The sequence below is a fragment of the Rhinatrema bivittatum genome, chromosome 8 (assembly GCF_901001135.1).
Source record: "Rhinatrema bivittatum chromosome 8, aRhiBiv1.1, whole genome shotgun sequence".
Lineage (NCBI taxonomy): Eukaryota > Metazoa > Chordata > Amphibia > Gymnophiona > Rhinatrematidae > Rhinatrema > Rhinatrema bivittatum.
Window position 1 is genome coordinate 237,473,147 of NC_042622.1, and position 16,303 is coordinate 237,489,449.

The 16,303-nt window shown below is 47.2% G+C and overlaps 1 protein-coding gene across 1 annotated transcript in view; it reads right to left on the bottom strand.

The window, feature by feature from the left end:
* Window positions 1–16,303, bottom strand: part of NWD1 (NACHT and WD repeat domain containing 1) — a 122,942-nt gene that overhangs the window by 73,498 nt on the left and 33,141 nt on the right. Inside the window, exons 3-6 of the mRNA XM_029614195.1 lie at window positions 14,794–14,910; window positions 12,458–12,812; window positions 8,134–9,412; window positions 6,697–6,900 (exon numbers count right to left, since the gene is read on the bottom strand). Of these exons, the coding sequence (XP_029470055.1) occupies window positions 6,697–6,900; window positions 8,134–9,412; window positions 12,458–12,812; window positions 14,794–14,910 (1,955 nt within the window). The remainder of the gene's footprint in view (window positions 1–6,696; window positions 6,901–8,133; window positions 9,413–12,457; window positions 12,813–14,793; window positions 14,911–16,303) is intronic.

Consider the following 16,303-nt stretch of genomic DNA (forward strand, 5'->3'; position numbering starts at 1 on the left):
CAGCCCCTTTTCTGGTCATGGTCGTGAGTGGTGCTGTTAAGGTGGACTAGTGCTTGATAAAGGTACAGTAGTAGTTAGTGAAGCCAAGGAAACGGCATAATGCTTTTAAGCTTTTGAGGGTCCAACTGGAAGCCGTTCTTGGAAACAATGTACCCCAGAAAGGGCACCGACTCCTGGTGAAAAGCGCACTTCTCGAGTTTCGCATAAAGGCGATTGTCACGTAGCCTTTGTAGTACCTTTATCACATCTACCTGGTGTGTCTGAAAGTACTTAGAGAAAATCAAGATGTCATCTAAATATACCACCATGCACTGGTACAATAAATCTCGCAGAATATCATTCATCATATTCTGAAACACCGCTGGTGCATTGCACAGTCCATAGGGCATGACTAAGTATTCAAAGTGTCCATCATGGGTATTAAAAGCTGTTTTCCATTCTTTCCCATAACGGATTCGGACCAAGTTATAGGCCCCTTTTAAGTCCAGCTTAGTAAACACCTGGGCCCCCTGGAGTCTGTCGAACAGCACGGTTATCAACGGTAGAGTGTAACGATCCTTGATGGTGATTTTATTGAGACCTCTGTAATCAATACAAGGGCGAAGGGACCCGTCTTTTTTCCCAACAAAAAAGAACCCCACGCCAGGCAGGGACTTAGAAGGTCTAATGAACCCCCTTTTCATGTTCTCTTGAATATAGGCCAACATGGCCTCAGTCTCTGTTATAGAAAGGGGGTATACTCTTCCCTTGGAAGGCTCTAAGTTAGGCTTGAGATTTATCGCACAATCAAAGGTCCTGTGCAGAGGTAATACGTTTGCTGCTTGCTTGGAGAAGACGTCCTGAAAAGACGCATATTGCGGCAGTAGACCATGTAGTAAGGGAGCCGTTGACATGCAGGGCAGTGGTGAAACTTTAGCTAGACAACGATCATGGCATCCAGGGCCCCACTCAGAAAGTTTCATGGTGGACTAATTGAACTGAGGTGTATGTTCTTGCAGCCACGGAAGGCCGAGTACCACAGGGTGAATGGCCTTCTCAAGAAACAAGATGGAGATGTTCTCAGTGTGTAAGGCCCCCGTGCGAAGGCATATAGGTTGCGTGGTAAGTGAAACCTCCCTTGGAAGTGGTTCTCCATGTATAGAAGACAGCAGTAAGCTATTGGTGTGGTAGGAATTCACAGATGGTCTGCGATCCTCTTTAGCATAAAATTTCCTCCCACACCTGAGTCCACGAGTGCGAGTGTTGAAAATTCAAGGCCTCCAGAGATGAGAGAGATATGGAGAGATAATGGAGAAGAGGGTGCAGTTAGACCTAGGAGGAGACCTCCAGCAGATCCTAGGTCTGGCCTTTTCCTGGACAAATAGGGCAGGTCTGAACAACATGGCCGGATTGACCGCAGTACATACAGAGACCTGAACTTCTACGAAAACATCTCTCTTTAGAGGTCAAGTGATTGCGGCCTAACTGCATAGGCTTTTCTTCTTCTTCACTGGGCGCAGAAGATTGGGCTGATGTCGTGTGCATGGCTCGAGGGCGATTACCTCCCGTAGAATGCTTCTTGTGACACTTCACCTCTTGAGTCCGATCACGTATCCTGCTGTCATTATGCTCTGATGTTAAAGCTGGTATTTAGAATAGTTGTGGGTGGATCCTTGAACCAGTGGCAGGTGACGACGCCCTCGGGGAAAATCCCGAAAGGGACCACTGGTCAGGCTTAGTATGGGAGACAGACACACACTAGTTCTTTTATTAGACAATGTAGTAAACCACCAGAGGTAGCAGTAGTGAGCAGGAAGTGCCCGGCTGGGCTGTAGTCCCTCAGGCATTGGAACAGCGATCCCAGGTGACTGAGCTGTAGAGAAACTAAGAAAGTGAGTAGGCAGTATATGCAGAGTTCTGGAACAAGTCCTTGATGGTAACACTCACACAATTGTCTCTTGAGGCAGCCAGGAGATGGTATACATTAGGCTCTCGAGGAGCGAGTACCTGGACCCAGGGAAAGCTCTGAGAGATAGATGGAAACTCACTGATGTTGTAAGCAGCGATGACTTCTTAGCAAAAGTGGTGTCCAGGAGCAAGTCCGGGACATGGGCCCTTGAGGAGCAAGTACCGGTTCCGGACTACAACCTGAAAAGAAAAAGAGAGAGTGAGGCCCCCGAGGAGCGGGTACCTCTAGTAAAGTCCAAGGAGGCAGAGTAGCTAGGGTTGGGGAGAGCGAATCCCATCTGCAGCGACCAGGAGGAAGCGAACCCTTGCTAACTCATCTTGTTAGCGAAAACTGAGACCTTAAATATCTGGAGCTGGTGACATCATCTCAGGGGGACGCCCCTGAGGTTTGCGCCAATGCTGGTACATCAGCCAGGCCGCGCGCGCGCACCCCTAGGCATCTGGTCAACATGGCGGCCTGCAGCGTTGAGCCGGTCCGGGAACGCCGGAGGACGGCCTGGAGATGCCACAGCAGCTAGCCTTCCATCAACCCCGAAGGGAGTCGCCAATGAGGTAAGGTGGGCGGAGCAGAGATGTCAGACAGCGACGGACACAACACCTGCAATCAACTCTCCCAGCTAAATAAATGAGAGATTCTGGAGTATCTGGCAAATCACGATCTGCTAGTTTGTCCTTTATATAGGTGTTGAGGCCCTCTAGAAATATAGCACGTAGACATTCCAAGTCCCAATGGAGCTCAAATGCTAGTGTCCTGAATTCAATAACATAATCTGGTAAAAGCTTACTTCCTTGTTGAAGGTGAAGAAGGGTAGACCATGCGATGGTCTGACATGCTGGATCATCAAATACTGATTTGAACAGGTTCAAGAATTCAGTCAGATCATTTAAAATAGGGTCACTGCGTTCCCAGAGAATGAGGCCCAGGCCAGGGCTCTTCCTTTGAGTAGCGATAGGATATAAGTAGTCTTGGAAACAGCATTGGGAAAGTAGTTCGGGTGCAATGAAAAGTGCATACAGCACTGGTTAATAAAACCCCTACACATCTGAGCATCACCAGAAAAGCGTGTAGGAGCTGGAAGTGGTACAGTGCTGCGAACTGCAACCACTTGTGAAGAAGAATCTTTCTCTGGAACCGTCGGTGTATTCAGTCGGGCATTCAACTGATTGAAGGCGGCTGCTAGTGTCTCCAGAGATTTCTGTGGTTCTGCAATCCGCTGGGCCAGGCCAGGAATGGCCTGTAAGGCTGAGAGCTGAGCCGGGTCCATGGAGTTAGCAATCTGTTGTATTTTGGACATTGAGGCGTGACCCCTTGGTCGCTGCAAGAGATGGCACTTCCCACAAGGCGGAGCCCTGCGGGGACTTGCAGCAATAGGCTAGCTCTTAAGCAGAGATGGACACAGAGAAAGTGAGTCTTTATTATACTGCAACGTAGACTGAGAATGTCCCGTCTGAAGACTGTAGAGTGGAAGACAGCACACAGTCTCACCAGGTCCTGAAAGAGAGATGAGTCCGGTAGTGATCCGCGAAGCGGGATAAGCCGAGAACCCAGGCCCAGATGGAAAGGCCAGTGAGAGTAGATCCGGTAGTGGTCCGCGGTGCGGGGTAGGCCGAGGATCTATGAAGAAAGTGATGAGACAATGCAGAGACAGAACTGGAGCAGTAGTACTCACTCTGATGCTGGTAGCAGTAGTAGAAGAGAACCCCTGAGGAGCGGAGGTCCGGGACGAAATAAGGCCCCCGAGGAGCGGGTACCTTAGGCATCCTTGTAGGAGATAAACAACCCCGGAGGGTGTAAGGAGCGAGGCAAGGCCCCCAAGGAGCGAATACCTTAAGCGGCCTGGTTGGTAGCAGATAACCCCAGAGGGTGTAGAGGAGCAAGACAAGGCCCCTGAGGAGCGGGTAACTAAGCCATCCTGGAGCCATCCTGGAGCATCTGGTAGTGAATAGAGATCAGCACGGAGGATTCCTTGCTAACTCGTATTAGGAATCGTGAATGGAGTTTAAATACCAGAGCTTGTGACGTCATGCGGTGGGGATGCCCCCGAGGTTCCCGCAATGCCGCACGTAAAGGACAGGATTGTGCGCGTGCGCATGCCCTAGATGAGTCCAGGAGAAAGATGGCGAATGCAATCACCCATGTCAGACCGGGGACACCGAAGGGGTCAGCGTGGAAACACAGAGGCAGCCATCTTCCCAACAGGGCCTGAATCAGGCAGGAAAAAGGTGAGCAATAGAGGGTGCAGCCATCTGCGACCGACGGGCGCAACACAGCCTAACTGTCAGGACTCAAATAGCAACAACCCTACCTATAAAAATGGCAGCACTGCAATCTTTATACCAGGCCCTAGGGGAAACAGAAAAGGCCAGACTGCTACAGATTCTTACACAGAAACTATCAAATTATCAGAAAAAGAACCACAAATTAGAAATTAAATTAGAAACATGCAGACAAAAACTGGTCTGCAAACCCCAGGATGTCAAACTCTGCATGCAGTGCAACACTGGAGAAATAGAAACAGAAATGCATTTTCTCTTATACTAAGCAAAATACAAAGATATCAGAGATGCACATCCAAAAAGCTGACATATTCCAGTCACCAAACTGAAAATAAAATAATGTTTTCTATCTTTGTTGTCTGGATATTTTATTGGTCTCAATTTCTTTTCTTACTCTCCTCTTGTCTGTCTTCTCCTAACTCCTTTTCCAGAGTCTTCTTTCTAATTTCTTTTTTTATCTGTCTTCCTGTCTTCTTCGTTTCCTCCCCTACATCTGTCTCTGACATTCATCGTTTTTGGTTTTATTTATGTTATTCTTATAAAATCTTTAATCTCATATCTGTCTGCTCTGCCTCTCTATTCACTCAATACTACATTTAATTCCATCTTTTCCTTCTCCTTCACTTTCTAATTCTCCCTGTACCTCTTTAGCATTCCCTGCCAGTGATCCCTTCCTTGGTTCCCTCCCCCTCCCAGACATCAGCTGACTCCCTTATCTTCTTCCCTCACCCCACATAATCACCTTCTAGCTCTTTCAAACCTCCCCCCTTCATTCTTTCCCATAAATTATCTCTACCCTGACTCTCTCTTTCCAACTACTCCCTCTTAATTCTTCCAAATATTCCCTTTCACTTTTCACTCTCATCCCTTCCAAGCTCTCTCATCCCCTCCAGGCTCTCTTATGCTCTTCTATCACCCATCCCCAGTTGATTATCTCATCTGCCTTGCCATCTCTCTACATCTTTTGTCTTGCACCCTCCCCCCACTCCTCCCCATCTTCATCTTACTTTCATCTCTCCCTCCCACATCTACCTCTTTCTGCCATAGCTCTTCCTAGTCTTCAGTCTTATCTCCCTCTCCCTTTGTACACCTCTTGCCTGCCTATCAGCTTTCCATCTCACTCTTTTACCTCTTCCTCATCCCTCTCACTCCCCCTTCTCCCGCTTTCCTTCATCATCCTATTTCTCCCTCTTGTCTTTCACCCACTCCTTAGTCCCTTTTCCTGTCACTCACTCCCAGTCCTGTCACTCACTCCCAGTCCTTCCTACTGCCTCTTACCTTCTCCTCAGTATTGCCTCTCCCCATTTCCATCTTTTCTTAGCCCTTTCACAATTCCCATTCTGCTCCATTTCAAACCCTCTCCAACCATCCAGGTCCTTCATATCTCACAAACCCTCCACACCCTTCAGACCCCATCTCACATTCCCAACCCCGTCTGTCACTCCCCCTCATAATCCCTAATCCAATAGTTGTTCCCCTCCCACCAATCCTCAAGTCCCTGGTCTCCTGAGTCCCTACTGTCTCTCCTCCACCCGAGTCTCCTTTCTACATCCCAGTAACTGCATTCCCACTCTGCCAAGTCTCAGCTCCCATGGCAATGGTGACTTTCTTCCTCGAAGGATACATTGGGAGGGGGATCAGGCAGGGACTCCTCTATGGACCCATGTGGACGACATCAGGCTGGGGGCAGGTCAGAAGTGACTCCTCTCTGGCTCTAAATGGATGACTTCAGTAAATCTTTTGGTCTTCCCCCTCTCCCCCCCCCCCCCCCCACATCTCCAATATTAGGCACAGGCCTGGTGTGACTGTTGACATATTCAACAGTCTGTGTGGATAAGGGGGGTGGGGGTTCTATCAGAATTATCACTTGGCCCTTACTGAGAGGAAAGGTGCCTCTTATTTGGCAAAAAACAAACACACCCTGTGAACCTTTTTTCCCTTCAAACTCCTGAAATGTCCAATGCAACTGTTGAGGTCCAGCTCAAGCATGCTTTATATACAGCCAGCAGGTGTCACTCTTGGGGGCTGTGAGTGCAGCCTCTGCAGCATCCCTCTGCCCTGACTAGCCCTAGCCCTGACTAGTTTAGTGAAGAGGAATATGGATTGGATCTCATCCTAGTGGAACTTTCTTGGGTTTTAGTAATTAACTATTGTATTTTGCTTATTCACTTTATGGAACAATGAATGAACTGGAAATACTTTAAATCTTCTATTTTGTTACAGTTTGAGCCATTCTAGCTTTTACTGTGAGCTCCATTAGGTTCATCTGCATATTTTTACCTTCAAAAGTGTAGCCGAAGGCTTCTCACATGGCCTAGTGTGCTGACAATTTGAGTTGGAGTAGCTAAAATTGTTATAACGAGGGGAGACAAAGTATTCTCCGACAGACAGAAGGAAATATCATTTGACTATGTTATTAGAGACTGTGAAATACCTGGGCGGAATAATTGAATAGACACAGACTTATCATACCTGTGATAGAGGCCAAGGACAGTGTATCCATCAGCCTGCCTTTCCATCAGATATTCCCCCAAATCGAAGCGAAGCCGGGTCCACAGTAGCGGTGGAAGGCGGATGACCTCGCTACTCGGAGGAGCCCAGTACTGATAAATATCTGAGAGGACTTCATTGTCCAGGGACAAAACGTCTTTCAGCTCTGCCTCAGAGAGCCCATTCCTGAGGCATCAGAATGGGAAACATATTTCAGAGCTATAGAAAACTGTTCCTCCAATCAGCATCCAAAGCAGTTGCTTTTCAGTACTCAGTGCATCAAACACATAGACGCAGATGCCTCTAGGGTGGATTACCTGGCAACACATTTTCGGCACCAGAAATCCAAAGAGGCAAAGGAAGAAAGGTCAATGCTATTATTGTTATTATCTAACTCTAGGTGTACAGGGAGATAAAGTGAATTTCCTAAATTTGCACAGAGTTGTTTGTGGGAGAGAGGAGGAGGGGGAGATTTCAGCTTGTGTCCCAGGATTTAATTCATGGGCCTAAGTCTGTGGCCTACATTATGCATGGGGGTGTAGTTTTAGTTTTAGCCCCTGACATTTCATGCTCTGGACTTCCATCTCATAATAAGGTTTTGCTACATTTTAACAATCCTCCAGTCCATCATCCAAACAGATCTACAGGATGACTTATGTCATTAAGAAGAGATGAAGTCAACCTTGGTTTGTAATTCTCATGCCACTAAACATGGACTCAGAGTCCTGGCGCTTTTCAGGAAATTGGATAAGAACTCATTGTTTTTGTTGACCCAGCAGCGTCCTCCTGCTCCTTTGGGTCTCCATCTCAATTGGAACCAGTATGAGGATTTTGCCACCATGAGACTTCATTCACTACTATCCAGCAATTTTGCCCCCATTTTATATCCCTCCCCCAATATATCTCGTTTGCTTGCTGCAGTAATGGCCCTGGACCAGAGACCAGGCACCAGAGCTCCTCCCAGAACCCTGCAATCATGGGGCCTTGAATCCAGTCACTAGGTGTTGCTTTTCAGCAATGACCATTACTACCTCCCCACCAGGAGCTGTGAACGCTGCCTTCGTAGCCAACCTGGGGAGTGGAAGTCCTGACTTGGGGACCGAACTGAAGATTTTCCACATGCCAGTGTGCAGTACTGCCACTGAGCCACTGGCCATAAGACAAACCAAGGCTGCTTTGACTTCTTCCTGGTGACCCAAAGCAACTGGTAACCTCTCCCTTTTCATTAAACCTTTTGTTTTTTGGGGTTTTTTTTAGGATAACCATTGCATGCAAATGACCCTGATTCTCACACCAAGCATACACAACTATATCTTGTGTATATCCTTGTGGCCATCCTGAGAGCTAGACCTGTCTGGGGTCATGAGTTGAAAGCCACTACCTTCATGGTTTAAGAATGTGGATTTTAAAATAACTAACCTTGATGAGACAATATAGCCCAGAGCATGGGACACCAGGACTTTGCCATGCAACCTCTCCAGTCGCTGGTACAGGTGACGCACCGCTTCCTGGGTTGTCGTGGCAACATGCACTTCAGAAGGTACTGTGTAGGATGCCCATCTCCTAGCCTCCTCAAAGGTCAGCTTGAGCAGCAGAGGCTGTGCACACTGACCGAAGCTCTGTAGAATGACTTTATACTGGTCTGGGGTCAGTTTACGGTTCATTGATGTAAGCAGCATCTCAATCATCTCCCCACCTTGCTGACTAGACAAAGGTTCCACCTCCACGTAAGACTCGGGGCTGGTAATAGCTTGCTGGAGAGTCTGCAAGATCCCATACTCCTCTGGCAATGTAGAAACAATGATGTGGACCCTAGGGGGACACTCCTTTGGAAGCCAGTGCATCCTATGGGCCCCATCCACTGCTGCCAGCTGGTCCACAGAGTCAAAAATCAACACCAGGGACTCGGCCTCCCTGCAGGAAATTGTGAGGAGCAGACTGTGGAAGAAACAGACCATGTCATTGTAGACGTTGGTGACCTGGGAAGCAGGAGGTGGTAGGGCGAAAGCCAGACATACCTGGAAGCAAACACTCTTCAGCACGCTGTGGATTTCGGTGCTGAGGGGTGATGTGCCCAACAGACGTAACACAACCACTGTCTCATTGCCCAGGGTGGCCCGCAGGCTCTCAGACATCTTACAAACCAGGGCTGTTTTCCCTGTCCCTGAAGGGCCGGAAATGATGAGAGGTGTATGGGCGTGATCGTTGCTCTGGCAGATGTTTTGGCAAATGTGGTGGAGCAGCTCCTGCCTGCCGCAGAACACCTTGCACCTGCTCGCACAAAGTGACATGTGGTGGCTCACCTCTTGGACCAGCCAGTCCAGCTCGTCACTGCTTTCCCTTTGCTGACCGAGTTTCTCAAGGATCTGGTGGTTGGTCACCGTAAGAAACTGCTCACACAACTCCTCCAAGTATCTGGCATGCCCTTTGTGCCTGGGGCTCACTAGGTCCTTGCTCCACTGGACTGTGTGCACTTTGATGTGTTTGGCATAGTCACTGGTGATCTTCGTTTTGAGGTGACTGAGCAGGTCTTGGGCATCAGCATCCAGGCTTCCATCCTCCTTGGTATCGAGGAACTGGGAGCTTCTCTCGTCACCAGTGTGCTGGTTGATCCCTTTCACCTCTCGGAGGAAGACTGTTGCACTGGACTCGTTTTTGTCAGCGCTGAGGAGGCCACATTCAATTTCCCACTCTGTCACTAAAGCATGCCCCACCACCAAACAAAAAAAAAAAAATATTACAATGAAAATCAAATACCAGGTGGAAAATTCAATAACATGATTAAAATGAGTTTAGGAACATCTTTCTGATCTCAAGAAGGAAGGTGAGAGTAACCTGGGAAAGAAGTCTGCATCAGCCACATGTGTGGGTTTTCCTCCTCTGCCTTTGGGTGTTCAGCTCTGTCAGAACTGGGGGCTGGGATTTGGTGCCACAAGCTTTTATTCCCAGCTATCTAGGGATTTTTATATCCTGCCACAAGCGCAGCTCTCTCAGGAGGCTGGCTAATGTGGGCCCTAAGTATTTCCATTAGGCGTTGGATCCCTCTTCCAGGGGCTGAGAGCACTACCTCTGCAGCATCTTCACTCCCACAGAGGAGTAAGATCCCAGCGTGGAGCTTGAAACCAGCTCTTCTGCACGGCAGCACGCAGCACGCAGCACTTGCTACCTGAGCCACTGGAGTGGTCCAAGCCAGCAAGCTTTATTAACAACTGGGGGAAAGTCCACTGGTATTGCCTTGTGGCAAATTTACATATTAGGGCAAGTTTGTGAGATATTGTAGCCTCACTACTGCAGCATTTCTTTGCCATTTTTGCACTCTTTAGAAATATAGAGTTCTTTAATGAGGATCTCTGTTACATACATTTACATAAAAACTGATTTATTTAATTTGTTATTCTTCTGAACTTTCCTTGCAAATTCCAAAAATTTACAAAAAAAACCCAAAGCAAAACACACTTACTTCTGGCACTAAGCCCCTTGTAGGACGCAATCAGAATGAAAAGAAAAAAAAGGTTTGGGGTCATCCTGGTGACTCAATGGTGACGCACTGCCAGGGCGGGGTCTCAGAGCTGTTGTGCAATGGTGACCCCTAGTGGCTGGATTTAGGGTTCATGAGTGCAGCGTTCTGGAAGGAGCCCAAGCACAGAGCTGTCGCTGCAATGACTGGATGAAAGTTGGGAGGGGATATCAAATAGAGAAAAATTCCCAGGGACTTGTGAATAAAGGTTCATGGTGCCAAATCCCAGCTCTGGTCCCTGATGAGCTGGAGACCCAAAGGAGGAGGTGGAAACTATCGGGCAAAATTAAAAAAAAAAAAATCTGTATTAAAAGCATAAACAAAAGTTGTGAAACAGACCATCAAAATCTTGAAAGAAAAAGCACACTCTGAAATCCCGCTGTTTGTGCTGAAAAATCCTAATCCTGTTTCATTTGAAGATATAAATTTACAAATGTTAGCACAACTGCATGAGTGGGGAGCGGGGGAAAGAGAGAGCCTTAAACTTGATGGAATGGAATAATTAATTGCTCCCACAAATGTCTGCAAGCAGAGAAACTTTTGTAGATGTGGACCATGCCTGAAATCTGCCCTAAGGAACAGTTCCTTTGTCAGAATGTTACTGTTGGGCCAAGATTCAATCACAGTTATGTCGGGTTCCGATTATTATATCTCAGTGGTTCCCAGACCTATTCCGGGGACCCTCAGCCAGTCCGGGTTTTCAGGATATCCACAATGAATCTCCATGAGATTGATTTGCATGCAAGAGGAGGCAGCGTTTGCAAATCTATCTCATGCATACTCACTGTGGGTAACCTGTAAACCTGACTGGCTGTAATTTAAGGTTTGTTATAAAGGGTTACAGGGAGAGGGAGAGGGAGAGCCTTGAAAGGAATAAGGGGGTTAGAAATTCTGGCTTGCGTCTGCCAATCCAAAAGATGCCTTGGGATGAAGCAGTGCAGTTGCCATATTATTCCACTTTTAATGCACAAAAATAAATCTTAACAAACAAAAAATATATATAAAGGTGATACCTTCCAGTCAAGTCAAGAATTTGAGTCCAAGAAAACAGCATCACCTTAAATTAATTCTTGTTTGTTTTATTTTTATTTCTGTGCAGGCATGCCTTGGAAATCCTGTATCTCTAGCAATGGTTTTCTGCACATTTTTTTTCTGGGACCTCCTGGGTTTTGCTTATTTCTCTACTGAAGAGTCCCATGCCCCCTCTGGGATCCTGCACTGCTGGTATGTGTCCTGCTCAAGGCATGTATGACTCAGGTCAACGGCCTGCTCTTCCGTCCCTTCCTTGCCTTAATGCCCAACTTTCAGCCAACAACATGAGAGCAATGGCTTCGGCGCCAAGTCTGTTGCATAGCAGGCAAAATGAAAGAGAGCACCCAGAAATAAGATTGCCTAGTCAGTTAGTGGTTAAGAGCTTTGTACATGGGAGCTGGCTGAATAATGCGTCAGAGGTTGGATAAGGTGACTTCACTTCCTGTCGCCTTTTGATGCTGGGAAGGTCCAGCCTCTGTCCGTATCCCTCTGCTGAAGACCCTGTCTTATCTCTTGGTGCTGTCTTTGGGGTATCCCAATGTATTTATTTGTTTAAGTCGTAGGTTTAATCTTCCTGCTTTGGCAAAAGGTCGTAACATCATCACTTCCCTGATGGGGGGGTCAGAGGGCAGGATGTTAACTTCCAATCTCAGCCAGAAGGCCAGGAAAGAACTGCCCTCAATTTAAGGCTCAGACCCTGCACTTGGATTTTAGCTGAAAAGAGTCCAAGCATGACAATGATCCTAGTGCTATACTTCATCTCTCATGCTCCCCTCTCCTCTCCAACCCACCCTAAATCCCTCCACCTCTCTCACCCTTCCTCCTTCCATCTTTCTCTCTTCTCCAACCACCTGTACCTCCCCTCCCCTCAGTCCTCTCCCTCTCTCCCTCTCTGCCTCCCCTCCCCTCCTCTCCACATCACTTCTATTTTTTTTCTCCCTCTATTTGCCTCCTCTCCCACCACTCACAGTATCCCCGAGAAGCTGCCCAACTTGATCCAGCAGAGTTGGGGGTTTTTTTTGTCATTTCCCAATAGCTGGAAGCCCCTATGAAAGTAAATGAGGAAGAACTGGATGCACTGGCGCAGAAAAGTATACTACAGAAGAACAGCATAAAAGCTATGTGTGCATGAGTGGCCTGGTTCAATATTTTCTCTGAGGTGAGGGGAGCTGCTACCTCAGTGGTGATACGTGCCTGATTTGTAATACTTATGCTTCGTCTCCCTGCTGATCAGACCGTCCCGCTCGGCTTCAAGAGCCGCTGAGCGCAAGGCATTGGCTAACGCCCTCTCCACGTTCCTCCAGGTGCTCACGTCATTCTCCTGCTGCTCCTGCTGGGCCGGGGTTTTGTCCTCGTAGTGCGGCAGGTGAGCGGTGATCGGCTGGAGGACGTAGGTGGGCGGGATGGCATTGTCGTCCTTCCAGAACCAGAGGTCCAGCAGCTGCATGGAACTCTTGTCATGCCGTAGTTTGGAATAAAGGATGTCAAACTCCTTTTCCTCGATAACGCGTGGGATGGGACGGTAGCCGTAGCGGTTGCCAATGAGTGCCTGTAGGGAATAATGGCTTTTAATTATAAAGTAGTTGAGGAAGGGGTGGCCATCAACTGGACAACACTTCCTTCACATTCCTTACTGAACTTCTTATTCCGAAGTAGGCAGTGGCAGAAAAGAATGGCCCATTCAGTCTGCCCAGTTATTCTTGCCCATGCTGCTAAGGATAAGGTTCATCTGCCACCCAGAGAGCGTGACGGCTTGTAAGATCTTTCTCCTTATCCAGGACAGTTATTGTTGTCTTCCTCATTTGTGCTGTGCCATCTTGGACAAATGAGCATGCAAGATCCCCCGCTTTGTTCATACCCTGCACCCCTCTCTCCCCGGGTCCAATCACAACCCTTTGTAAAAATTTCAATAGCTACTAGTAATGTGGCTGTTGCCCAAACATCCAGCCTCCTAGGTCCCCTACGAGGACATCCAGAAAGACCCAGTTATGTGAACACGTATGTTTCCACTGAGGTATTAGAGATGAAGAGATTTTAAATAAAGATAAAGGACTTCTAGTTATTACCATACTTGCATCCTGCCAGACCGTCCCAGCTGCTGGTTGAATTCTAGCATCACAGCCTAATATGACTGCTCGGTATCAGTAACAGCATGGCAGGAATAACTGGGCTCTTATGTAGAAGGGTGACCTTGTAGCGATCAGAGCACCAGATTGTGATTCAGGAGATGTTCCAGCACATGAGTTCAGGATTCTCTTCTGACTCTCTGTATGGCAGCTTGGTGAGTCAATTTATGTTTCTCCTCCCCCCTCCCATAGTCGTGTCCCCCCCCCCCCCCCGGACATAATCGTAAAATAAAAAGTATTGGTGTTAGTCTGACTTATCTTGTCAAATATTTTTTTAAAGTCCTAGAGGTCAGTGATCTGTTCTCGGGTAATGGTAACATTTGCAATAATACCTGCCTTCAATTTTCTAGAAATATATTTATCTGCATTCCCAAGCATGCCACTGTTTTGGCTCTAGCAAGAGCTGTAAATCAACCCCTAGTCATAGTCTTAATCTGCAGTGGAGCTGCTGCCTCTTTTCTGTTCGATTCCAGCATCCGCCCTCCTAAGCTGGGTGCATCCATGGTCAGGAGAGCATTTCCTTTTTTCATGGGACTGGCTTGGAGAATGCCAGGTTTTTTTTCTTAAGCATCTTTTTCGTAAGCATCTGCTATAAAATTGCAATAAAGAGAAAATTCATTTTTAAAAAACCCTGGCATGAGTTGCATGGGACAGAAGTGACATCAACCTCCTGATTTTTGGCCCAGTGATACATGGAAGTGTCGGGGTGGGGGGGGGGGGGTATTCTGTCGAGATCCCATGGGGAGGAGACCTCTAGGGCTACTCAATAGCGACTCCCATTGGCTGATGCAGAGCACAGCTGTATAGGCCTCCAGGGGGGAGTCACCATTCCAGCTCTTGAGCTGGGGCACTGCCACTGGGAAACACAAGAAGGGGGAAATGGGTCAGCAGGGCTGGGAAATGTAAGAGAATTTAGGGACTGAGTTTCACTGTTCAAAAGTGAAAAAAGAAAAAGACTTAAATCCATACGGATGGGCTACTGGCAAGCAATTCAGATAGGTTAATATGACAATCGAAGAACTATAAAATGATAAGGGCAAGCTGGAGCTGATCTTCTCGTCTTCGGGTACCTGCTCCAGGCTGCCTAAGAACAGAGATACAGAGCTCCGAAGCTCTCCCTAGGAGTTTACTTAACAAACAGCTTCATTCCCTGGGGACTGCTGTAGGAGACCAGAAGGAGGAACCTGGGAATTACATGCAAAAAAAAAAAAGAGATTCTGGTGCATGCATTTATTAAGATCAAAAAAAGATAAACAAGCAACAGAAAACTATTGTTTGTCCTTCAGTGAGTTTTTCATGGAACTTGTTTGTTATAAAGACACCTGGTTATAAAAGACAGGACCCTCAGAAAATGACAGTTGGCAGGATCATGAGATAGATAGTAAAGCAGGAGGTTGCACTTACAATAAAGGTGGGACCCACTGACATTTGCTGACAGGACTCAATCTCCTTTAAGCACAGCTCTGTGGTCATGTGATCAACAGTTGCATAATCACGAACTCCCCATCTCATATCCACTACCTAAAGGAATCAAACAATCTTAATTATAAGCATATAATTAGCAATCACAGAGATCTGTGGAGTGATAGTTTTAAATTTAGCATCTGGGCAGCCCAAAATTATTCCAGATTTTTGTTCCAGGATTTACCTGCGCACCCTGCTACATCCAGTCACACTGTATTTAACTTATTTGCAAGGGCTGATGCTACTATGGGCCTCACTTCATTCTCAGCAGGTTAGTTCAGCCCTGGCCATCTTAAAATCTCAATCTTAATATATCCTGGGACTTTTAGTGCTAATAGGGTTTGCCACCTCACTCAGACCAGTTCAGAGATTGAGCCAATCCTTGTGTCTCAGGATATCTGCAATGAATATGCATGAGATAAATTTGCATATACTGGGTCTTTCACATAAATGATTTTATCTCATCCATATTCATTGTGGATATACTGAAAACCCAGGTGGCTGCAGGGTCAACAGGACAGGCTTGGGTAAAAGGTAATTGAGCTGGAGTAGAGGAATAGCCTAGTGGTTAGAGCAGTGAGCTATGAACCAAAGAAACCGCAATTCAAATCTCAGTGCTGCTCCTTGTGACCTAAGGCAAATCACTTTACCCTGCATTGCCTTAGCTGCAAACTTGTACAGTAATTTTAAAATAAGTGCCCATGCACCCGTACCCGCACAAGCAGAGAAACACTGGAATTTTAAAATACGCCTATCACGTGTAAGTATACACCTACTTTGCATATCTTCCATAGGACATTGCTGGCTTTAAAGCGCATATGTAAGCGGATTTTAAAACACGCTCGCGCAAGGGACATTTCCTGTTTTTCCAATTAGTCCACCAATTTGCCCAGTCAAGATCAAGGTCTTCCAGACCCCTCTGGTTCTTCAACCTGCACGCCCACCCAGGTGACCTGGACCCCTCGCCCTGTCTTGTAAGCCCTAAAGTGCAAGATATGCAGACTCGCTCCTCATCAGGAGCAGCAGTAAATGTATGCAGCTAACAAGCTGACGTGTGCTGCAGCCTCCCGTTTTAAAATACGAGGTTATGCGTGCAAGTGTTTGCCCCGCCCCTGAACGCCCATGCCCCGCCCCTTTTCCGCCCCACACTCGTGTATACACCCGTGTAAATCATGGCCTTTAAAATCTGTGTTGCTCACACGCGGCCCACATACGCACATATGTGGGCATTTTTGCACGAGCAACGCTTTTAAACTTGACTTCTGGGGACAGGGAAATCCCTACAGTACCTGAAAAGCGGGATATAAATCAAATAAATAAATAAAAATAGATGGAAAAGAATGAGGAGTGTGAAGTACTGATAAATGGAAGCGAGGCAGAGAGGAGAGATGTAGGGAGAAGTGAGAGGTAAGAGAAACAATGTCAGCAGGAGGGAGAGGAAGACTTGGGG